This window comes from Scyliorhinus canicula, chromosome 10, assembly GCF_902713615.1.
Source record: "Scyliorhinus canicula chromosome 10, sScyCan1.1, whole genome shotgun sequence".
In the NCBI taxonomy this organism is placed as follows: domain Eukaryota; kingdom Metazoa; phylum Chordata; class Chondrichthyes; order Carcharhiniformes; family Scyliorhinidae; genus Scyliorhinus; species Scyliorhinus canicula.
The window spans coordinates 62,485,857-62,510,095 of NC_052155.1; the positions used below are offsets into that span (position 1 = coordinate 62,485,857).

General features: G+C 45.6%; 1 protein-coding gene across 2 annotated transcripts in view; it reads right to left on the bottom strand.

Moving 5' to 3' along the window:
- otud6b (OTU deubiquitinase 6B) overlaps window positions 1–22,694 on the bottom strand; it is a 34,208-nt gene extending 11,514 nt beyond the window's left edge. Inside the window, exons 1-6 of one of the 2 annotated variants that reach the window (XM_038809068.1) lie at window positions 22,501–22,690; window positions 18,990–19,047; window positions 17,900–18,054; window positions 16,267–16,365; window positions 15,804–16,116; window positions 2,455–2,516 (exon numbers count right to left, since the gene is read on the bottom strand). In XM_038809068.1, coding sequence (XP_038664996.1) covers window positions 2,455–2,516; window positions 15,804–16,116; window positions 16,267–16,365; window positions 17,900–18,040 — 615 coding nt within the window. In that variant the 5' untranslated portion in view covers window positions 18,041–18,054; window positions 18,990–19,047; window positions 22,501–22,690. Of the gene's footprint in view, window positions 1–2,454; window positions 2,517–15,803; window positions 16,117–16,266; window positions 16,366–17,899; window positions 18,055–18,989; window positions 19,048–22,500 lie in introns of both variants that reach the window. The other variant, XM_038809067.1, reaches the window with a different exon arrangement.
- Window positions 22,695–24,239: the final 1,545 nt, after the last annotated feature.

Below are 24,239 nucleotides of genomic sequence, written 5' to 3' on the forward strand. Positions count from 1 at the left end.
CGTAGTGTCCTAAAATGTAAGGTTAAGGGGGGGGTTGTTGGGTTACGGGTATAGGGTGGATATGTGGGTTTGAGTAGGGTGATCACGGCTCGGAACAACATCGAGGGCCGAAGGGCCTGTTCTGTGCTGTACTGCTCTATGTTCTATGTTGCAGGCGTAATATATACTTCCTCACCGTCATCGATGAGTACTCCCGCTTCCCCTTCGCCGTCCCCTGCCCCGACATGACCTCAGCCACCGTAATAAAGGCACTGCACAGCATCATCACGTTGTTCGGTTTCCCTGCCTACGTGCACAGTGACCGGGGCACATCGTTCATGAGCGATGAGCTGCGTCAGTACCTGCTCAACAAGGGCATCGCCTCGAGCATGACTACGAGCTATAACCCGCAGGGAAACGGGCAGGTGGAGAGGGAGAATGAGACAGTAAGGAAGGCTGTTCTTCTGGCCCTTAGGTCTAGAAGTCTCCCAATCCCCCGCTGGCAGGAGGTTCTCCCTGACGCCCTCCACTCCATCAGATCGCTCCTCTGCACGGCCACGAACGAGACCCCTCACGACCGTTTGTTTATCTTCCCCAGGAAGTCCATCTCCGGGGTCTCGCTTCCACCTTGGCTGAAAACTCCGGGACCAGTCATTCTCCGGAGGCACATGAGGAGCAATAAGACCGACCCCCTGGTCGAGAGGGTCCAGCTGTTACACACTAACCCCCGGTACGCTAACATCGCGCACCATGACGGACGGCAAGTTATGGTCTCGCTACAGGACCTGGCGCCAGCTGGTTCTCCCACCACCTACACCCCCCTCCTCCTTGCTGCCAGCGCTACTCACAGCGCCCCATACGCCATCCTGGGTCTCCTGTATTGTCTGCGCCGACACTGCCGACACCCAACACCCCCCACCCTACCACCGCACCCGAACCGTCTCCGACACCCCGGACTGAGGCTCAAGCTCCAGACACAACGCCCCTGGAGTCACCACCTGCGACAACTGTGCCCACCGCACCGCCAGGGCTGCGGAGGTCGAAGAGAACGACCCGGCCTCCAGATAGACGGAATATGTAATGACCCCACGTCACCCCTGTCGGACTTGATTTTTTTTTTTAAAACAGGGGGTGAATGTATTCACCATAATGCATGATACCATAAACTGTGACCTATGACCTGGAAGTGGTGATATGAACTGGTTCCAGGTACTGTACTGTAACCCCGGTATGGCTCCGCCTCTAGCTCCACCCACACTGGGGCCATATATAGGCCGACCTCTTGTGGGCAGCATCCATCTGTACTACTGATTCTGGCTGGGCAAGTTCATGACTAATAAAGCCTACTGTTCACTCGCTCTCTCTGCCTCACTGTGAATTGAAGGTATATCAACCTCTTACCTTTCTAAACTCCTGTGACTACAAGTCTCGACTTGTCCTCTTCACAACTTACTTTCCTACCTATCTGTATCATCAACAAATTTGGCAAACATCTCTTAAATCCCTTCAGTCAAATGATTTGCATAATTGAAAAAGATTGTGGTCCCAGCACTGATCCCTGTGGCACACCACTCAAACCGTAAAAAGACCCATTTATGCCTACTCTCCGCTTCCTGTTAGCGGCTAATCTTCTATCCATGCCAATATCTTGCCCCCTATAATATGAGATTTTATGTTCCGCAGTAACCTTTATTGTGGCACTTCATCAAATGCTTTCTTCTTAACTTCAGAGAGCATAGTCCCATTTTAATGAACAACTCATCCCAGGAATTAAACTATTAAACATACCATTTGCCTTCTTAATTGCCTGCTTTTTAAAAATTCATTTATGGGACATTGGCGTCACTGGTTAGGCCAGCCTTTATTGCCCATCCCTAGTTGCCCTTCAGAAGATGGTGTTGAGTTGGCTTCTTGAACCGTTGCAGTCCTCGAGATGCAGGTACACCCACTGTGCTGTTAGGGAGGGAGTTTCAGGATTCTGCTCCAGTGATAGTGACGGAACGGCGATATATTTCCAAATCAGGATGGTGGGTGACTTGGAGGGAAATTTCCAGGCGGTTGGGGCTCCCAGGTATTTGATGCTCTGGTACTTCTAGATATCCAGGATTGTATGCTGACTTTGTATTTCTTGCATATGGACATGTCACAAAAACTAAATTAAATAACTTTCTAGAAGGCAGAGTATTTGGAAGATTTTCCCCAAAGTGACAAAATGAAGGGTTATCGTACACAAAAGGAAAAGAAAAACACATACTAACTACAATCACATCTTGTGCATCAATTTAAAACCTGACTCCTCCTCATTAGGCAAGGAGTAAAGCAGCTACACAATCTGCTGGTTTTGATTGGCTGAAGGAGAGGGAGAACATTATTCCAGTGAAAGGACTAGCTTTTGTACTGATTGATTACTTCTATTATCACTTATGATTTAAAATATGATCTAAAAATAGCTACAGTAAAATGATAGTTCCTTACCTCAAGTTGTCCACCCCAGGCTGTTGTGTTGGCAATCTCATCACAATACTTTTCAAATTCCTCTGAAATAGAAATATGTTTTGAAAGTATGACGGAAAAAAGTTGCAAAGTGTATGATGCAAATCGTATTATTCCATTCAATAAAAAGACTCAAAACAAAAGCTTGTAATTTATAAGTCTCAATGAGGAACTCCGCAGGTGGAAATATTGTGGACACATCTTACCAACCTGTGGTATTTCAATGCAGTATATCACCATAACAAAAATCGCATTGTTTAAACTAAAGAGCAAGAACTTCAAATGGCTGGATTAATTACTGATATAATATGGATGATAACATAAGGATTAAGAGCTGGATTTGGCCATACAACCACTCATGAATAATTTGCCATTCAATAAGATCATGAATTCCATCTTTCCACCCTACTCCCATATCCCTTATTGTTAGTTGTATTTAGTTGTATGTTGGTAGTGGGCATTAACTGGATATATTGCTTGTGCCTTATACAAAGGAGCAGGCTGAAACTGCTGCTGGTAGATGAGGAGGAGGTGCATGTTGTTAATGTGTTTCTCTGAAATAAATGCTGGTAGAAAAAGTGGCTCTACTCGTACTCTTCACCACCTGGCTGTCTAGATAACATGGTAGGTGAGAATGGGTCCAAAAATGAGAAGGTTGGAAACTAAATAAAGTATTTTCAGACAAAAAACGAAAACCCCAGTGGCCATTGTGAAAATCGTTGGAAAGCAGGTATGCATTGTCCAGGTATAGAGATGGAGATAGAGAAATACAGCACAGAACAGGCCCTTCGGCCCACGATGTTGCGCCAAACTTTTGTCCTAGGTTAATCACCAAGGGCAATTTTTCATGGCCAATCCACCCAACCTGCACATCTTTGGACTGTGGGAGGAAACCGGAGTACTCGGAGGAAACCCACGCACACACGGGGAGGATGTGCAGACTCCACACAGACGGTGACCCAAGTCGAAATCGAACTTGGGACCCTGGAGCTGTGAAGTAATTGTGCTATCCACAATGCTACCGTGCTGCCCTTAAGAAGAAGTTAACCTACACTCCATTATTCTACCCTAATCCATGTACCTATCCAATAGCCGCTTGAAGGTCCCTAACGTTTCCGACTCAACTACTTCCACGGGCAGTGCATTCCATGCCCCCACAACGAACCTACCTCTGACATCCCCTCTATATCTTCCACCATTTATCTAAAATTTATGTCTCCTTGTAATGGTGTGTTCCACCCGGGGAAAAAGTCTCTGATTGTCTACTCTATCTATTCCCCTGATCACCTTATAAACCTCTATCAAGTCGCTCCTCATCTTTCTCCGTTCTAATGAGAAAAGTCCGAGCACCCTCAACCTTTCCTCGTATGACCTACTCTCCATTCCAGGCAACATCCTGGTAAATCTCCTTTGCACCTTTTCCAAAGCTTCCACATCCTTCCTAAAATGAGGCGACCAGAACTGCACACACTACTCCAAATGTGGCCTGACCAAGGTTTTGTACAGCTGCATCATCACCTCACAGCTTTTAAATTCAACCCCTCTGCTAATGAACGCTAGCACACCATAAGCCTTCTTCACAGCTCTATCCACTTGAGTGGTAACTTTCAAAGATCTATGAACGTCGACCCCAATATCTCTCTGCTCCTCCACACTGCCAAGAACACTACCGTTAACCCTGTATTCCGCATTCATATTTGTCCTTCCAAAATGGACAACCTTGTTTATTTAATTTTAATTTATTTGTTTATTTAATTTTAATTTATTTTTAAGTTCTTTTGTTGGGGTTGGGGGGATATGATACATGCGTTGAGGCGGTCTGCGGGGTGTTACAGTTGTTATGGGTTATTTTGTTGCATTTCATTGTTTGTTGTTATATTTTATATTTTCTGTAAAAAATTCCAATAAAAATTATTTTTTTTTAAAAAATGGACAACTTCACAGTTGTCAGGGTTAAACACCATCTGCCACTTCTCAGCCCAGCTCTGCATCCTATCTATGTCTCTTTGAAGCCGACAACAGTCCTCCTCACTATCCACAACTCCACTAATCTTCGTATCATCTGCAAATTTACTGACCCACCCTTCAACTCCCTCATCCAAGTCGTTAATGAAAATCACAAACAGCAGAGGACCCAGAACTGATCCCTGCGGTACGCCACTGATAACTGGGCTCCAGGCTGAATATGTGCCATCCACCACCAATCTCTGACTTCTATCGGTTAGCCAGTTTGTTATCCAACTGGCCAAATTTCCCACTATCCCATGCCTCCTTACTTTCAGCACAAGCCTACAATGGGGAACCTTATCAAATGCCTTACTAAAATCCATATACACTACATCCACTGCTTTACCTTCAATCCACATGCTTGGTCACCTCTTCAAAGAAGTCAATAAGAGTTGTAAGGCAAGACCTACCCCTCACAAATCCGTGCTGACTATCCCTAATCAAGCAGTGCCTTTCCAGATGCTCAGAAATCCTATCCCTCAGTACCCTTTCCATTACTTTGCCTACTACTGAAGTAAGACTAACTGGTCTGTAATTCCCAGGGTTATCCCGATTCCCTTTTTTGAACGGGGCACGACATTCGCCACTCTCCAATCCTCTGGTACCACCCCTGTTGACAGCGAGGACGAAAAGATCATTGCCAACGGCTCTGCAATTTCATTTCTTGCTTCCCATAGAATCCTTGGATATATCCCGTCAGGCCCGGGGGACTTGTCCATCCTCAAGTTTTTCAAAACGCGTAACACATCTTCCTTCCTGACAAGTATCTCTGTGAGCTTATCAGTCTGTTTCACACTGTCCTCTCCAACAATATGGCCCCTCTCGTTTGTAAATACTGAAGAAAAATACTTGTTCAAGACCTCTCCTATCTCTTCAGACTCAATACACAATCTCCCGATACTGTCCTTGATCAGACCTATCCTCGCTCTAGTCATTCTCATATTTCTCACATATGTGTAAAAGACCTTGGGGTTTTCCTTGATCCTACCTGCCAAAGATTTTTCATGCCCTCTCTTAGCTCTCCTAATCCCTTTCTTCAGTTCCCTCCTGGCTATCTTGTATCCCTCAAGCGCCCTGTCTGACCTTGTTTCCTCAGCCTTACACAAGTCTCCTGCTTCCTCTTAACAAGACATTCAACCTCTCTTGTCAACCATGGTTCCCTCACTCGACCATCTCTTCCCTGCCTAACAGGGACATACATATCAAAGACACGCAGTACCTGTTCCTTGAACAAGTTCCACATTTCACTTGTGCCCTTCCCTGACAGCCTTTGTTCCCAACTTCTGCACTTCAATTCTTGTCTGACAGCATTGTATTTACCCTTCCCCCAATTATAAACCTTGCCCTGTTGCACACACCTATCCCTCTCCATATCTAAAGTGAAAGTCACAGAATTGTGGTCACTACCTCCAAAATGCTCCCCCATTAACAAATCTATCACCTGCCCTGGTTCATTACCAAGTATTAAATCCCATATGGCCTCCCCTCTGGTCGGATAATCTACATACTGTGTTAGAAAAGCTTCCTGGACACACTGCACAAACACTACCCCATCCAAACTATTTGATCTAAAGAGCTTCCACTCAATGTTTGGGAAGTTGAAGTCACCCATGACTACTACCCTGTGACTTCTGCACCTTTCCAAAATCTGTTTCCCAATCTGTTCCTCCACATCTCTGCTGCTATTGGGGGGCCTATAGAAAACTCCCAACAAGGTTTGGGGCAGCACGGTAGCATTTGGGGGCAGCACGGTAGCATGGTGGTTAGCATAAATGCTTCACAGCTCCAGGGTCCCAGGTTCGGTTCCCGGCTGGGTCACTGTCTGTGCGGAGTCTGCACGTCCTCCCCGTGTGTGCGTGGGTTTCCTCCGGGTGGTCCGGTTTCCTCCCACAGTCCAAAGATGTGCGGGTTAGGTGGATTGGCCATGCTAAATTGCCCGTAGTGTCCTAAAAAGTAAGGTTAAGGGGGGGTTGTTTGGGTTACGGGTATAGGGTGGATACGTGGGTTTGAGTAGGGTGATCATTGCTCGGCACAACATCAAGGGCCGAAGGGCCTGTTCTGTGCTGTACTGTTCTATGTTCTATGTTCTATGTAAGGTGACTGCTCCTTTCCTATTTCTGACTTCAACCCATATTACCTCAGTAGGCAGATCCCCCTCGAACTGCCTTTCTGCAGCTGTTATACTATCTCTAATTAACAATGCCACCCCCCTTCCCCCCCCCACCTCTTTTACCATCCTCCCTAATCTTGTTGAAACATCTATAGCCAGGGACCTCCAACAACCATTTCTGCCCCTCTTCTATCCAAGTTTCCGTGATGGCCACCACATCGTAGTCCCAAGTACCGATCCATGCCTTAAGTTCACCCACCTTATTCCTGATGCTCTTGCATTAAAGTATACACACTTCAACCCATCTCCTTGCCTGCAAGTACTCTCCTTTGTCAGTGTTACCTTCCCCACTGCATCACTACGTGCTTTGGCTTCCTGAATATCGGCTTCCTTCGTTGCTGGACTACAGATCCGGTTCCCATTCCCCTGCCAAATTAGTTTAAACCCTCCCGAAGAGTACTAGAAAACCTCCCCCCCAGGATATTGGTGCCCCTCTGGTTCGGATGCAACCCGTCCTGCTTGTACAGGTCCCACCTTCCCCAGAATGCGCTCCAATTATCCAAATACCTGAAGCCCTCCCTCCTACACCATTCCTGCAGCCACGTGTTCAACTGCACTCTCTCCCTATTCCTAGCCTCGTTATCACGTGGCACCGGCAACAAACCAACCAGAGATGACAACTCTGTCTGTCCTGGCCTTTAACTTCCAGCCTAACTCCCTAAACTTGTTTATTACCTCCACACCCTTTTTCCTACCTACGTCGTTGGTACCAATGTGCACCACGACTTCTGGCTGCTCACCCTCCCCCTTCAGGATCCTGAAGACACGATCCAAGACATCCCTGGCCCTGGCACCCGGGAGGCAACATACCTTTCGGGAGTCTCGCTCGCGACCACAGAATCTCCTATCTATTCCCCTAACCATTGAATTTCCTATTACTATTGATTTTCTATGCTTCCCCCCTTCCCTTCTGAGCCCCAGAGCCAGACTCAGTGCCAGAGACCTGGCCACTGGGGCCTTCCCCGGTAGGTCATCCCCCCCAACAGCATCCAAAACGGTGTACTTGTTTTGAAGGGGAACGGCCACGAGGGATCCCTGCACTGTCTGCCTGTTAGTTTTCTTTCCCCTGACTGTAACCCAGCTACTCTTGTCCAGTACCTTTGGTGTGGCTACCTCCCTGTAACTCTTCTCGATAACCCCCTCTGCCTCCCGGATGATCCGAGGTTCATCCAGCTCCAGTTCCTTAACACTGTCTCCGAGGAGCTGGAGTTGGGTGCACTTCCCGCAGGAATAGTCAGCGGGGACACCAGTGGTATCCCTCACCACCCACATCCTACAGGAGGAGCATGCAACTGCCCTAGCCTCCATCCCCTCTTACTTTACAGAATTAGATGCCCCGTGGACCAACTGGACCTCCGCCCTCCGACTCTGCTTCCAGTCAGCTGTACTCTAAACTCCTGGCTCCCTTCACGCTCTTTGATAAATATAGGAAATGAAATTAAGGAGCACCTTACTCCTTCCTCACCTAACTCCCTCAGTCACCAAACACTCACTGTCGCACTCAAATGCCACAAGCTCAGCACTCCCTCAGTCACCAAACTCTCACTGTCGCACTCAAATGCCACAAGCTCAGCACTCCCTCAGTCACCAAACTCTCACTGTCGCACTCAAATGCCACAAGCTCAGCACTCCAGTGCAAACAAAGTCTGCACTGTAACTAGCTCCTATTTATACTGTGACTCTAGCCTCTGAAAACTGGCCTAATCCAATTAACTAATTAACAAGCTCCAGCTGCAAGTAAGTACAAGTAGAACCTTGTTTAAAGCGGATTCAAAATTCACCTTCTTGTAGACCAAACAGCAACTTTTAAGTTAATTAACTAAATAAAGGTATGATTACCAAAGTTCTCAGTCTGAATGAAAAAATGACAAGCGGAACAATTAAGTGGACAGGAGTTACACCCTACCAAAGAGAAACAAGATGCCATATTTTGCTTTCTACAAGGAAAAAACAGAATTGAAGTATTTTTGTGAGATGGAAACCAGATATATTGATGAATACTTGGACCTTCTAATAGAGTTCCTGGATAAAATCTAGAAGAAAGATCACCAGTTAAATACTTGCAAGTCATGCTTAGAATTTGATAGGTTGGGTGGCACAGTAGCTAGCACTGCTCCCTCACAGCTCTAGGGACTTGAGTTCAATTCCAGCATTGTGTGCCCGTCTGTGTGGAGTTTGCACTTTGTCCCCATGTCTGTGTCTTTCCAGGTGCTCCGGTTTCCTCCCAAAGTCCAAAGATGTGTTAGGTGGATTGGCCATGCTAAATTGCCCTTATTGTCCAAAAGGTTTGTCGAGGTTACTGGGTTACAGGGATAGGGTGGAGGCATGGACTTGAAGTAGGGTCTTCTTTCCAAGGGGTGGTACAGATGCGATGGGATGAATGGCCTTCTTCTACATTGTAGTGATTCTATGATTTCAGAAACAGATGTTCATTCCATGGAAAAATATATCAGACTTTCACAGGCTGACAAAATTAATTTTGAGGGTCACTGAATCAGTACTAGATTGTGCTGAGGTGTCTCACATGGGCAGGAAATTGGTTCTATTAGGTATTTGCTTCTGGGGAAGGGGCCACTGTTGGATCAAATTCTGTTGCCTTAAAAGAATCCTGGGGAAACGGGCATTTCCTTCATGGATCAAATGAGACACTCTGTGGTGTCACAAAGAATAGAGAACATAATGATTACCAGATTTCAAAATAGTCCAGGTACTGATGCAAGCGTTGAAACATGGAAGGATTAAAAGCAGGCAGAATTAAGATTAAAGTACCTTTAGCAGATCTGGCTATTATAGCAGAAGGCAAAATTGGAACAGCAATAATAGACAAATAAATCCCAATCCCAGGATATGTCCAAGGAACAGTTATTACATGCTTTGGGTGTCATTCCAAGTACCACTAAGTGATGAACTACCCAAAGTGAAGAGGCAGCGTCCTCAAAATGAGACACGAGAATTCTGAGAAGAGGATGAAGAGGATGTTGCTAAGTTTGCAGATGATACAATGGTCTGTAGAGGGACAGGTAGTATTGAGGAAGCAAGGTAGCTGCAGGAGGATTTGGACAGGCTAGGAGTGGGCAATGAAGTGGCAGATGAAATACAATACATGGAAAGGTGTGAGGTGATGCACTTTGGAAGGAGAAATTTAAACATAGACTATTCTAAATGGGGAAAATGCTTCAGAAATCAGAAGCACAAAGGGGCTTGGGAGTCCGTGTTCACGATTCTCTTAAGATTAATGTGCAGGTTCAGTCGGCAGTTAGGAAGGCAAATGCAATGTTTGCATTCATGTCAAGGAGGGCTAGAATACAAGACCAGGGACTTACTTCAAAGGTTATACAAGGCTCAGTTTAGACCCCATTCGGAGTATTGTGAGCAGTTTTGGGCCTTGTATCTAAGGAAAGATGTGCTGGCCTTAGAAAGGGTCCAGGGGAGGTTCACAAGAATGATCTCGGGAATGAAGAACTTGTCACATGAGGAACAGTCGAGGATTCTGAGTCTGCATTTGTTGAGGTTTAGAAGGATGAGGTGGGATCTTATTGAAACTTACAGGATACTGCGAGGCCTGGATAGAGTGGACGTGGAGAGGATGTTTTCTCTTGGAGGAAAAACGAGAACCCCAGACTTAAGGGAGATGTGCGTGGAAAGTTTTTTTACGCAGAGGGTGGTGGGTGCCTGGAATGCTTTGCCAGCGGAGGTGGTAGAGGCAGGCACGATAGCATCATTTAAGATGCATCTGGACAGCTATATGAACGGGCAGCGAACAGAGGGAAGTAGATCCTTGGAAAATAAGCAACAGGTTTAGATAAAGGATTTGGATCGGTGCAGGCTGGGAGGGCCGAAGGGCCTGTTCCTGTGCTGTAATTTTCTTTGTTTTTTGTGAACCAGAGGACGTAATCTCAGACTAAAGTGACGATCCTTTAAAACAGAGATGAGGAGGAATTTCTTCAGCCAGAGGGTGATGAATCTGTGGAGCTCTTTGCCACAGAAGGCTGTGGAGGTCAAATCATGAGTGTCTTTAAGACAGAAATAGATAGGTTCTTGATTAATAAGGGGATCAGGGGTTATGGGGAGAAGGCAGGAGAATGGGGGAGAAAAACATCAGCCATGATTGAATGGCGGAGCATACTCGATGGGCTGAGTGGCCTAATTCGGTTTCTATGTCTTATGGTCTTAAAATCCCCCCTCATCGGTTCCACCAACTGCGTCAAATACAATTTATGTAGCTGTTCCCATCCCCGCACCACGTGGATACCCAAATACCGAAAGCTCACCCCACCACTTTAAACGGCAGCTCGCCCAACCTCCTCTCCTGCCCGCTTGTCTGGATTAGGAAGACCTCACTCTTCCCCATGTTTAATTTATATCCGGAAAACTGGCTGAATTCATCGGATATGTTCATAATTCCAATACCTCCCAGTGGATCCAATATATAAAGCAGATCATCCCCCACCACACCCCCATCGCTCTATCCCTCTCCAACTCCTTGATATTATAAGCGCCATTGCCAGTGGCTCTATAGCCAAGTCAAAAAACAACAGGGAAAGTGGGCATCCCTGCCTTGTCCCATGGTGTAGTCTAAAGCACCCCAAACTCACCCGATTTGTACTTACACTCACTACCGGCGCACTATACAGCAACTGGACCCAGTCCATAAAGCCCTGCCAAACCCAAACCTTTTCAGCCACTTCCCACAGATACTCTCATTTCACCTGATCGAACGCCATCGCCACATCCATAGCGATTGCCACCTCTACATCCTGGCCCTCTGGGGACGTTATCACATTTAATAACCACCTAACATTAGCTGACAGATGCCACCCCTTTACAAACACCGTCTGATCCTCCCCTTTCACCCCAGGCACACTGTCCTCAATCCGCAAGACCAAAGTCTTTGCCAACAGCTTGGCATCCACATTTAGAAGCAATATTGGGTGGTAGGGCCCACATTGCCCGGGTCCTTATCCATCTTCAAAATTAAGAATATTGAAGCCTGCGATAATGGAGGGGTAAGTTCCCAGTTACCCCTCGACACATTGTATGCCCTTACTACCGGATCCCCAGAAAACTTCTACCTGGAACCCATCTGGGCCCAGGGCCTTCCTTGTCTGCATCGCCCCCATACCATCCATTACTTCCACCAATCCAATGGGGCCCCCAGCCCCTCCATCAGTTTCTCTTCCACCTGGGGAGCTCCAGCCGGTTGAGGAATCACCACATTCCATCCCTCCACCAACCCCCCCACTGACCAGTGGCCAATTCATAAAGCCTCCTCTAAAATTGCTCGGAAACCCCATCCACCCCCCACTTGGTCCAGAACAGCTCTTCCCCTCACCTTTCCAATCTCCTTTGCTGCCTCCTGCTTCCTAGGTTGGTGAGCCAGCATCCTATTCGCCTTCTTCCCATATTCATACACCGCCCCCACTGCCTTCCCCTTTGACACCAGCATGATCTCCATCTGGAGCTTCTGCCGTTTCTTCAACAACCCTGCCTCCGGGGCCTCAGAGTACCCCCTGTCCACCAGGAGAATCTCATCCACCAGCCTAGCCCTCTCAGCCTGCTCCGCCCTATTCCTATGTGCCCGGATCGATATGAACCCCCCCCTTAACCACCGCCTTAAACCCCTCTCATAGCGTGGCGGCCAAAACCTCACCCGTGTTACTCAGCTTCACATACCCCCGAATGGCGGCTATCACCCGCTCACACACCTCTTCATCTGCTACCAATCCCATGTCTAGTCTCCACTGCAGGTTCTACCCCCCCCCCCCCCCCCCCCCCCCAACACAGAGACCACAATTGCCGAATACCCCAAGTCGACCACTCCCGCCAGCAGAGTCTTATCCACCACAAACTAATCGATCTGCGAGTACACCCTGTGCACATGGGCGAAGTACGAGAATTCCTTCTCCCTCGGCCTCGCAAACCTCCACTGGTGTACCTCCTCCATCTGCTCTACGAATGCCTTCAGTTCTTCCCCATCGTCAGACCCTCCCTGTGCACGGACTCGACCGGTTCAACGCTGGCTCAATAACCGTATTAAAGTCACCCCCATGATCAATCGGTGTGAGTCCAGGTCTGCGATCGTCCCCAAAACCTGCCTCATGAATTCAACATCGTCCCAATTTGGGGCATAAATGTTCACCAAGACCACTGACACCCCTCCAATTTCCTACTCACCATCACAAACCTGCACCCGGAATCTAATACTGTACTCCTTACCTCAAACGCTACCCACTTATTTATCAGCACCGCCACCCCGTGCATCTTCATATCTAATCCTAAATGGAAGACTTGCCCTACCCAACCGTTCCTTAGCATAGTCTGGTCCTCGATCTTCAAATGTGTTTCTTGCAAAAAGACCACGTCCACCTTCAAGCTCCTCTAGTGCTCAAATACGTGACCGTTTGATTGGCTCATTCAGCCCTCTCACATTCCATGTGACCAACTTGGTCGGGGGACAACCTCTCCTCCTTCCCTGCCGATCAGCCATATCCCTTCATGGGCCAGCTCCCGGCCTGCATTACGCGATCCTCCAGCCGCGCCCGCAGGTGTCACCGTCACCACCTTCTTCCTCACTACACCACGTCAGTAATCTTCCCCCTTCCCTGAACAAAACAACAATCTCATCCCCCTCTATCACTTTAACCACCTGCTCACCCCATGCTGCATTCCCGTTAACCAGCCCGCCCAGCTAGCCTGCCAGCCACTGCCCATGACGCCAAACATCCAACCCCCCACTGATTCCCCTTCCCCAGTGCAAACAACAATACAATAAAAAAAAGGTTCTTATTGTTCCTCCAGCATCCCACCACAGAACCCCTTACAAAAACATCTCAAAGAAGAGAGGTTCTCCTCTGATCATCATCATCCCAAAAACAATAGAAAAAAAAGGTCAAGAGAACCAACATCTCCTCACACTTCCTCCACAGTTCAATGTCCTCCCTCTCCTGCCAGTTCATGGTCTCTGTTGCCTCCTCTGGTGTCCCAAAATAATGCTCAGGGCGTTGTATGTCACGCAGAGACAGGTTGTGTACAGCATCCCGAACTTCACCCCCTTAAAAAGAGGCCAGCCTTTACTCGGTTGAACCCGGCTCTCCTCTTAGCCAGTTCCACACCTAGGTATTAGTATACTCAGGGCTCATTGCGTTTCCGGGTACACCTCCTCATCTGCCTGGCCCACCGCAAGATCTCTTTATCTCGGAACCGATGGATCCTCACCACCATTGCCCTCGGTGGCTCGTTCCCTTGAGGCTTCCTCATCAGCGCCCTGTGCGCCCGGTCAACCTCCAGGGGTCGGTCGAATACCCCCTCCCCCATCAGCTGCTCCAGCATTTTGGCTACATACGAGTCAGCGTCCGCTCCCTCAATGCCCTCTGGCATCCCAACAATTCTTAAATTTTGTCCCCGGGAGCGGTTCTCCAAATCCCCCACCTTCTCCTTTAGCCACTTCTGGGTCTCCCGCATAATCCCGATGTTGGCCGACAATGAGGCAAGTTGCTCGTCGTGTTCCCCCACTGCCTCCTCCACTTTCTGGATCACCTGGCTCTGGGTCTCCAGCCTCTGTTGACCCAATCAATCCCTGCTTTTAGCAGGTCTACCACCTTCGCCAGGTCCCCCTGAGCCTCCCTTTTCTGCTGGCTAAACCTCTCATTCAAGAAGTTCACCAGCTGCTCTGTCAACCACTGGGCTGGTAGGGCTGACCCTTTACCCTCCACCATCTTCATCTGTGTTGCACAAAGAGTTTCTTGCTCTCACAGCTCCTTCCTCTTGACCCACTTCTGGTCCACAAATCCATCCACCGACACCAGTAGAGTTCCTCCACCACCTCTGCACCTTTTCCCACCGAAACATCCGCCCAACAAATGGGGAAAAGGACCAAAAATACCGCCTCGAGCAGGAGCTGCCAAATGTGCGACCACTTACTCCATGGCAGCCACCCGAATTCCCTGCAGTGCTTCTTGTAGATGAGTACACACCGCTGCTACTGTGTGCCGGTGGAGGAGGGAGTGAATGTTTGTGGATAGGCAATTTCTGGGTATATGCCAGTGTTGTAGCTGCACTGGAACAGCTTGGCTAGAGGCATCAAAAGTTCTGGAGCAAAAGTCTTCATTCCTATGGTCAGAATATTGTCAGGCGCCATAGCCTTTCTACTTTTCAGTACCTTCAGCCATTTCTCGATACCACATGGGAGTGAATCGAATTAGCTGAAGACTGACATCATTGAAGCTGGGGAACTCCCAGAGATGGATCATCCACTCAGCACTTGTGGCTGAAGATCTTTACAAATCTTTCAGCTTTATCTTTTGCCTTATGGAGAGCAGAGAAGGTTATTTTGGGGGTTTAGGTCTCTGTGACCTGGATTTCCCTTTCTCCAACATCAAGTATAAATCTGGCTCCAAGTCAAGGACGTTCTCCAGATGTACAGCAACAGTCATATCATCAAGCAGGGTTAGTAGCCAATTGCAGACAACAACCCAGGAAATGAAAACTACTACTGTTTTACCTTGATTTTATAATGGCATACACATCGTTTTATGATATTCTAGCTTCAACCCAACTTTAATAAAGTGTCAATTTTTTCCATTGTAATAAGAAATTCTAATCAACAGATATAAAATGATTCTTCCAGGGCCAGTAATGTTGTTCAGTCGTAATTATGTACAGAACATGCTTTTAAAAGTCTAGTTATACCTTATTCAATAAGGTGTAATTTTTTCAAGGGAATTAAACAAAGACTGTAAGAGTAGAAACTTGCACCAGCTCAAAGATTTCCCATTTGTTGCAATCTGCAGGCTCCTGAATAGTGCACCCTCTGAAGCATAAAATCACTGACATCAGTTTCTGGATTTCCACATTTGAAAATTAGACTCCAGTAGTTACCGAGGAATAACAAAGGGAATTGCCGAATCCAGGTCAAAAGTGAACACATAAATGAGGCACAGGAGACAGACTGGATTAAAATCTAAGCTCTCTGGGGTTGCCAATATGTGAACAGGATACTGGACATGTGTTCGGTAAAGTACACAAACAGCTTATATTAGAAGAAACAAATGGCACTGCAATGTTTACTCCTTTGTACAACGTTGGCATAAAATATAAATATGATTGCAAGTTAATAAGTAACTTCAAGCAAGTGAAGCACGGAGCTGATACTTACCAGGTGTATACATGTCTCCTGTATTAGAGTTGCTCAGAAAAGGCAGGAAATCATCCACGTGACTTCTCATGTATTCAGCTGCCTGTATCCTTAACTCTGCAAGGGTCAATAGACTGTTCTGTTTTTTAAGTTGATCTTCAATAGCTTTGTACATGCAGTGACCATCAGATGGAATCTGCTTGATCTGTAACTGCCTTTTAGCAAGGATTTCAGCAAGTTTCTGATTTTCCAGGTGCCTGGCTCCTTTCAAATTCTCAATTTCAGCTTCAGCTATTCTCTCTTCCCTTTCTTTGTCCTGAGCAGCTTTTTTTTCCTTGTATTGGAGTTGAAAATGATTAAAATCAATTAGAAAATGGAATTTCACATCATCTTGAACTTAAACCTATACATTTGCTTCATGTTTTCATTTCTCAAAAAGTCAAGAGAGAAAATGCAATAAAATATTTGTAGTCAAAAAACACACCCTTCTCTTCTGTGCCTTTGATATCCGAGACTGCTTAACTGCTGTCTCATTTTCGATCTCCAATTCTAAATTTGTAATTCCATTGATAGATGATTCAACCTAAAAGGGAAATAATATGATCAAAACTGAAAACTTCTTTCAGATACCCATTGTAACATAGCTCTAGAGCATTAATTCACATTATTACGGTCATGGCCCTTGTTTTACTAAATTCCGGAGCAGAATACCAAGGCTTCCTGTTGCCTTACCAATTTTGAATGCTATATGATAGAAAACATGTACATGCATCATCTAAATTAAAGTTAAACTGATCAATAGAATCTATATCATCCCCCAGTAGTCATATTAATGAATAACGTCCTTTGCATTTGTTTTAATATACGAAAAGATAGTGACCTAAAACAGCATAAAATCAGTACAATAAGGATTTATTGGCTAACTTGGGATTTTGGAGCGATTTATGTTGAAAACATGTCACATTGTAAATTACTACTTTTGATTGGTTAGTTGTGAGTTGCTGAAGGTAGCATCATTAAAGCACTTTGTGCCAGTTATTACATCGTTCTGGCTACAATTCCTGCAACTTGGGCATATTACTGCATTGGTAAATTTTATGAAATAAAATTAAGATTTAGCAAACTTAATATTTTTAATCCATCATTTGGTTGGTTTATAGAATTAGGCTCTATCATTCACTTTCTTTCAAACTGTATTAAGGTTTGATTATGGTGAAGACTTTATTGTCCTTTAGGGGCGGCGCGGTAGCACAGTAGTTAGCACTGTTGCTTCACAACACCAATCCAGGTTCGATTCCCGGCTTGGGTCACTGTCTGTGCAGATTCTGCACGTTCTCCGTGTGTGCGCGTGGGTTTCCTTCGGGTGCTCCAGTTTCTTCCCACAGTCCAAAGATGTGCAGATTAGGTGGATGGGCCATGATAAATTGCCCTTAGTATCCAAAAAAGTGTTGGGTGGGGTTACTGGGATGGGGTGGAGATTTGTCTTGGGTGGGGTGCTCTTTCTGGGGACCGGTGCAGGCTCGATGTGTTGGGTGCTCTTTACGGGGGCCGGTGCAGGCTCAATGGATGGCCTCCTTCTGCACTGTAAATTCTATGGTCTTCCCATGCAGAGACATTTTCACTGACGGTATCCATTCAGAAAAAGGTTTCTGTGGTAAAACTCCAATTTTGAAAATGCATTGAGAATGCATGTACCAGTACTCCTATAAATGATGTACTGAGAATGAACTGGCACATATCAAAAGCGGCATTTAGTCTCAACTTTGTCTTAACCAATGAAAAAGCATCAGGAACTTGCAAAAATTCATGTTTCTTTTCAATGTTATATGTCAGTTTACTATTGCAATATTTATAGAAAGAGATTGGGAATCGATTTTACATTTGGCAAGCCAGTTATTCAGAATGCATATAAACTATGAGAATAAAGCTTAAGATTTGTGTCAAAACCAAATAACCTTTCACTATTCTATTCAAAATAGGAGAAAGATGATCTGAGATTTGGGTTTGCAAGTTTAATTAAAGAAAGATTACTAATGCTTTTCACTTCTTGTGTGGTGAATCTTTATTTGAAAAAGGAATCTGATTTGAGGAATCTAAACATAATGCCATCCCCTCACCGTACTAGATTCATCAAGCGACCGAGTGAGCTGTTTAACTTCCTCCTCGTGTCTCAGTTCCAATTCAGCCTCAAATTTGGCGACTTCCTCTACCAGTTGTTTTCTTCTTTTTTTGTCATTTTTAGCTACAGCATTTTTCATTCCCTGTATTTTAGCTGTAATTCAAAGTGAAGGCAAAAAATTTAGTCATTTACTTTTCTGCATATACAAATCATTTCTGTAAATGTAAATGTTGCCCAGTTCCGGAAGACCATGGGCTGCTCTCCCCTTTCCAGAGAGAACTGACTGGTGGTCATTAACCGGAGGATCACCCCACCTGAGGCAAGGAGCAAGGATAAAAAAGGTAGGGCAAGGTTAAATGAAGGTGACCTTCATGAATAACCCCAGCAGGTGCAGGAATTGAACCCTAATGGCATCACTCCGCATCAGAAACCAGTCATCCAGCCAACTGAGCTAAACTACAGAGGATATGCCCATCTGTGTGTAATCTAATTGAGCAATTCAGTTAAATCATAACAGTGGTTTGGCACAACTGAGTGGCTTGCTGAGCCATTTTGGAGGATAGTTAAGGGTCAACCTATTGCTGTGGATCTATATGATAGAGTGACCTGTCAGCCAAACCAGGTAAGGATGACTTATTTCATTCCCTAAAGGGCTTCGTGAACCAGATGGGTTTGACAACAATCCATGTTAGTTTCATTCTCACAATTATTGAGACTAGCTTTCAATTCCAGATTTATTAATTAAGTTTCATTAATCAATTAAATTAAAATTTCAACAGCTTCCAGGCTGGGATTTAAACCCTTGTAGCAAGAGCATTAGCTTTGGCCTAGAGATTACTCGTCCAGTGACATTGCCACAAGAGAGGGAAAGCGTGGCGTAGTGGTAGTGGTAATGTCACTTTCTAGTGATCCAGAGGCACAGGCGAATGCTCTTGGGACAGGGTTTCCCTTCCCACCACAGCAGCTAGTAAATTCAATTGGTAAATCTGGAATTGAAAGCTAGTCTCAGTAACAGTGACCATGATGCCACTGTTAATTCTTGTAAAAACCCACCTGGTTCACAAATCCCCCTCATGCGCCATTCTTACCTAGTCTGGTCTATATGTGATTCCAGATGCACAGTAATGTGGTTGGCACGTAAATGTCCTGTGAAATGGTAAAGCAAGCCACTCAGTTCAAAGTGAATTAGGGATGAGCAACAAATGAAATGAAAATGAAAATCACTTGTCAGGAGTAGGCTTCAAATGAAGTTACTGTGAAAAGCCCCTAGTAGCCACATTCCGGCGCCTGTTCGGGGAGGCTGGTACAGGAATTGAACCATGCTGCTGACCTGCCTTGGTCTGCTTTAAAAGCCAGCTATTTAGCCATGTGCTAAAAAATGCTGGCCTAGCCAACCTTGCCCATATCCCATGGAAGTAAAAAAAAAAACACCGACTGAGTTCCTATCTGATATTAAACGTTTCTTCGAAGATTTCCCAGACAGACCTGGATTATTTGGAGGTGAGAGCTGTTTCAGTGAATCTACGAATGTGTTTCCTTTCACTCGGCCTCCACTCTCTCTCTCCTAAACCGGCTCTGTGACCCCCCATCCTCAGCACAGGCACCTTTTGAGGAGAAAGTTTCCCCGCTCCATTCTCTCCTCATTACCCACCTTGTTCATTAATTATTTTGTCACTCCCCTTCGTGTGAGGCAGTCACACAGAAGTCACACGATCTACGTGTCACCGGCCGGGTCCAGCATTGTTCTCCATCCCTAATTGTCCCTCGAAGGTGGTGGGTGAGCCGCCATCTTGAGCCACTGCAGTCCCATGAGGTGTAGGTACACACACTGTGCAGTTGGGGAGGGAGTTGCAGGATTTTGACCCAGCGACAGTGAAGGAACGGCCGATATATTTCCCAGTCAGGATGGTGAGTGCGGCTCGGAGGGGAATTTCGAGGTGGGTGTCCACACTCACTCGCACACTGAGTCACTGGCACACACTCAGTCACTCACACACTCTCACACGTCACTCAGTCACTCACAAACTCTCACTTGTACACTCAGTCACTTGCACACTCACACGTCGCTCAGTCGTTCGCACACTGCACGTTGCACGATCAGTCACCCGCACACGGTCAGTCGGACACTCTCGCTCGCCCACTCTCACTAACACACATGCATACTCTACTCACACCCACTCTCACTAATGCACTCTACTCACACCCACTCTCACTAATGCACATGCACACTCTACTCACACCCACTCTCACTAACGCACATGTACACTCACGCACACACATACACTCACGCACTCTGTCCCTCGTTCTCCCTTGCACACTCAGAGGTAGGTTCATTACTCAGTAGTAAGGGCGTGGAATGCCCTGCCTGCAACAGTAGTGGACTCGCCAATATTAAGGGCATGTAAATGGTCATTGGATAAACATATGGATGATAATGGAATAGTGTAGATGGGCTTTAGATTGGTTTCACAGGTCGGCGCAACAGTGAGGGCCGAAGGGCCTGTACTGCGCAGTAATGTTCTATGTCTCCCCTAACTCGCCAAATCACCTTTGACAGTATCTTCAAAACCTAGGGCCTCTACTGCCTAGAAGGACAAAGGCAGCACACACAAGGTAACACCTCCACTTGCAAGATACCCTCCAAGCGACACACCATTTTAGCTTGAAACTATGGGCACAATTTAACAGAAACGTTTCGAAGTGTCATGTTGGGGCGATTGGCAGGGCGTTTCTCGATGGCCACGTTGGCGAGATTGTGGCCTGTATTTAACGGTACTTAGTGCCGGAAATGAGCCTCCACAGGTTTCTCACCATTACTAGCTGTCTCATCATCTGATTCACCTAACACACGCCTCAGCATCGCCCGCTAACAAGGGGGAGCTGCTGTAAACGCTCCCTCAACGCTCACTCCCAGTCAACACAGTTGTTCCTCAGTTGGCCTTGTTCTGCATCACAAACTAGCTGTCCAGATAAACCTGCCCTCCTTACTTACTAATCTAATAAACTAACCTGTCTCTGGCTATATCTGCAGTAAAGGGACAGCATTCTTAAACTTTGGCATAAAGCCTCTTTTTTTGAGTGCATAATGCAGCACTAAAATATAAACATTTAGAATTGTACCAAATACAATCCTTTTAAATAAAACGCTTAGAGTCTGTAACATATGTTTCTACAAAGTTCCGTTTTTCTTAATTTAGCACTGAATATCAGATAGTTAACAGTTTTAATAATTGTACTAATGATATAAACTCAGTACATATTAATTGGGCTGCACAGTAGCACAGTGGTTAGCACTGTTGCTTCACAGCACCAGGGTCCCAGGTTCGATTCCCGACTTGGGTCACTGTCTGTACGGAGTCTGCACGTTCTCCCCGTGTCTGCATGGGTTTCCTCCAAGTGCTCTGGTTTCCTCTCACAATCCCGAAAGATGTGCTTGTTAGGTGATTTGGACATTCTGAATTCTCCATGCACCCGAACTGGCGCCAGAATGTGGCGACTCGGGGATTTTCACAGTAACTTCATTGCAATGTTAATGTAAGCCGACTTGTGACAATAATAAAGATTATCAAATGCAATGACAGTAGATAGAAATAAATGCATTCCTGCCAACACTTGTAAAAATTATCAACTCAATGTAAATGTAATATTCGTTCAAGCGCAATGAATGAATTATTGCCAATGCCTGTGTATGATTATTGATTAATAGGGGGATCAGGGGTAATGGGAGAAGTCAGGAGAATGGGGGATGTGAAACATATGAGCCATGACCGAATTGTGGAGCATGCTTGATGGGCCCTATGAAGTTTATTAAAATGAACTTTGCTCTTTAGCCAATAAAATTATTTTTTTTTAAACTATCCCAAATTTGTATTTCATAATCTTTAAAACAACAATTGTTGGGACCATTCATCTTCATTCCAATGTTAACATAATTTCCTCGATCAATTACCCATTCCAATGCTGTGCAAACCCCCCAACCACCAGATTTGGTTCCAAGCTCTTCCGTGTACAATTGTTCGGTAACCAAATGAGCCCACCGTCAAATATTACTTTTAATTTAATAACATTATATAATTACAAAATAAAATGTATTTTATGTCAGCTGCGACTCACCCCTGACTCAAAGTCCCAGGTTCAAGTCCCACTCGAGGACCTGACCACAAAACTAGATTAACACTAGGTCGGTACTATTTCGGGGGCTAATTATCTTTGGCGTCCCGGTCAATATTTACCCTTCAATTAACTCAGACAGCAGTTTCTGGCCACCTTTTGCAGAGCTTAAAAGTGACTGAGAGGTGCTGTGGTCGGGGGTGAAACGGGCAGGAAAATCCCCGAGTGGCGGGCAGGACATCAGGCCAAGTGCAGCTGGAAGGGGGGAGTGAGGCCTGAGGCCGGCGATCAGCAGCTGGCCAATTACCCCAACCCGCTAAAATCAGCAGACAGGCGGTATAAATTATTGCAGGCCCTCCGCGAGCCACCGGCATTCGGCAGAAACCCGACCCGGGAGCTGCAAAATCTGCTGTGAGATGCAAGCACCGAGCAGCTCCTTCCCGGTCAAGTGTTCTCCTTCCCCCTTAAACTTCTCCAGGTTTCACCTACCCTGCAATTCTTTCTTTTCCTTACGGTGCTTCTTAAAAAGCTTCTCCTCCTCCGTTTCTATTTCTTCCATGGTGTTTGTAGCGACCCGCTTCTTTAACTGATGTGCGGCCTGTGAAGCTCAGACATTGAGAAACACCTTCCTCTGCAGCAGAACCATCCCCTTTCAACTCTAACCCCAATACTAATTAAAGCTGCATCACAACGCAGACTTCTTCATAAACTCTCAGTCAAAACACGACAGCACATCGTTCATTATGTGTACTTTCATTGGAAATTCTATAATCAGAACCATTTAATAATAATAATTGTTTATTGTCACAAGTAGGCTTCAATGAAATTACTGTGAAAAGCTAGTCACCTGTTTGGTGAGACGGTATGGGAATTGAACTGGCCCTGCTGCCTTGCTCTGCGTTACAAGCCAGCTGTTTAGTCTACTGTGCTAAACCAGCCCCTATCTATTATACTATTTCAGAGTATAATACTTTTTCAACTTAAATCCTATAACCAATTACTGTGCCAAACACCAACCATATTTTGAGTGAGCAACCCTAATCAAATTCAGTTGACAACTTGCATTTAAATAGGACGTTTAACATGTTAAAATGTCACAGAGCAGGAAGATCACAAACCAAACATTTGACTCCTAGCCACATAATCAAAATGTTGAAAGAGGTAGGTTTTTTAAGGAGGGAAACAAAGTAGAGGGATGTATTTCAGGCTGAATTCTTGAGTTTAATTGGGATCTTGGCAGCTAAAGGCACAATGATTGGAACAATTAACATTTTGGATGTTTGAGAGTCCAGAATCGGAGGAGCAGATATATTTCAGAGGGGCAGCATGGCCAAGGAATGTGCGTTCATGGCGCAGCCAAACAAGTTGATTATCAGCATTCCAACATTCGCAAATAGTAGGCAATTAGAGTGGGAGGCATTCCTTGTCAGCCCCATGTTTAAAGAAAGTTGGAGCCTCCAGCATCACTATCCACAGCTCCAGACTGCAACATGCATGTAAAAATGCATGTTGCCACTGCAAGTCAAACTGATCTGTTACACACCATCAGTTTGACAAAATGTGTTGAAGGAAAAGGTAGGAAGGAAAAGCTAAGTGAGAAGTAAATAATCTTCTATGGAGCTGGTAAGAAAAGGGAATCTTGAAGAAAGGACGAAAGAAAAAAATTCCAAGACTCACCAAGACACTAGAACATTGCAGGAGCAGAGGCAAGCTATGACAGACACAAAGAACAGATATCAATAAGCAGAGGCCCAAAGCGGCAAGCAGTAGCGGAGAAGCAAAATCAAGTGAAGGAACAATTCCAGGGCTCAGTAAAGGCATGTATACTACTCTACCACTCCTAGAACCATTTCAAAGTGTGCAAGGCACACAGCAGATCCAAAAACAGAACCACTGGGGAAAAAGTTTCACTCTTTCACTCACCGAACTGGTACAGGATTACATTGAAAAAATCAGGTCAGCATAAAGTATCACTAACAACAGGATGGAGACTTCCGTTTCTTATGAAGTCCCACAAGCTTTTGACTTGCATCCAGAATAACAAATCAATGAGAGGGTTAAATTTAATAGAAGTAAACAAGGACCAGATGAAAGCACAGGTTTGTTTATCAATGATCTCTATAGACTGGCAGGAAACTGAACTAATATAATTTAAAAGGAAAGCTGATTCATAGAAGGATCATTGTCGAAAGCAAAGCATTATCGGTCTCTTGTAGACAAGGAAGTAT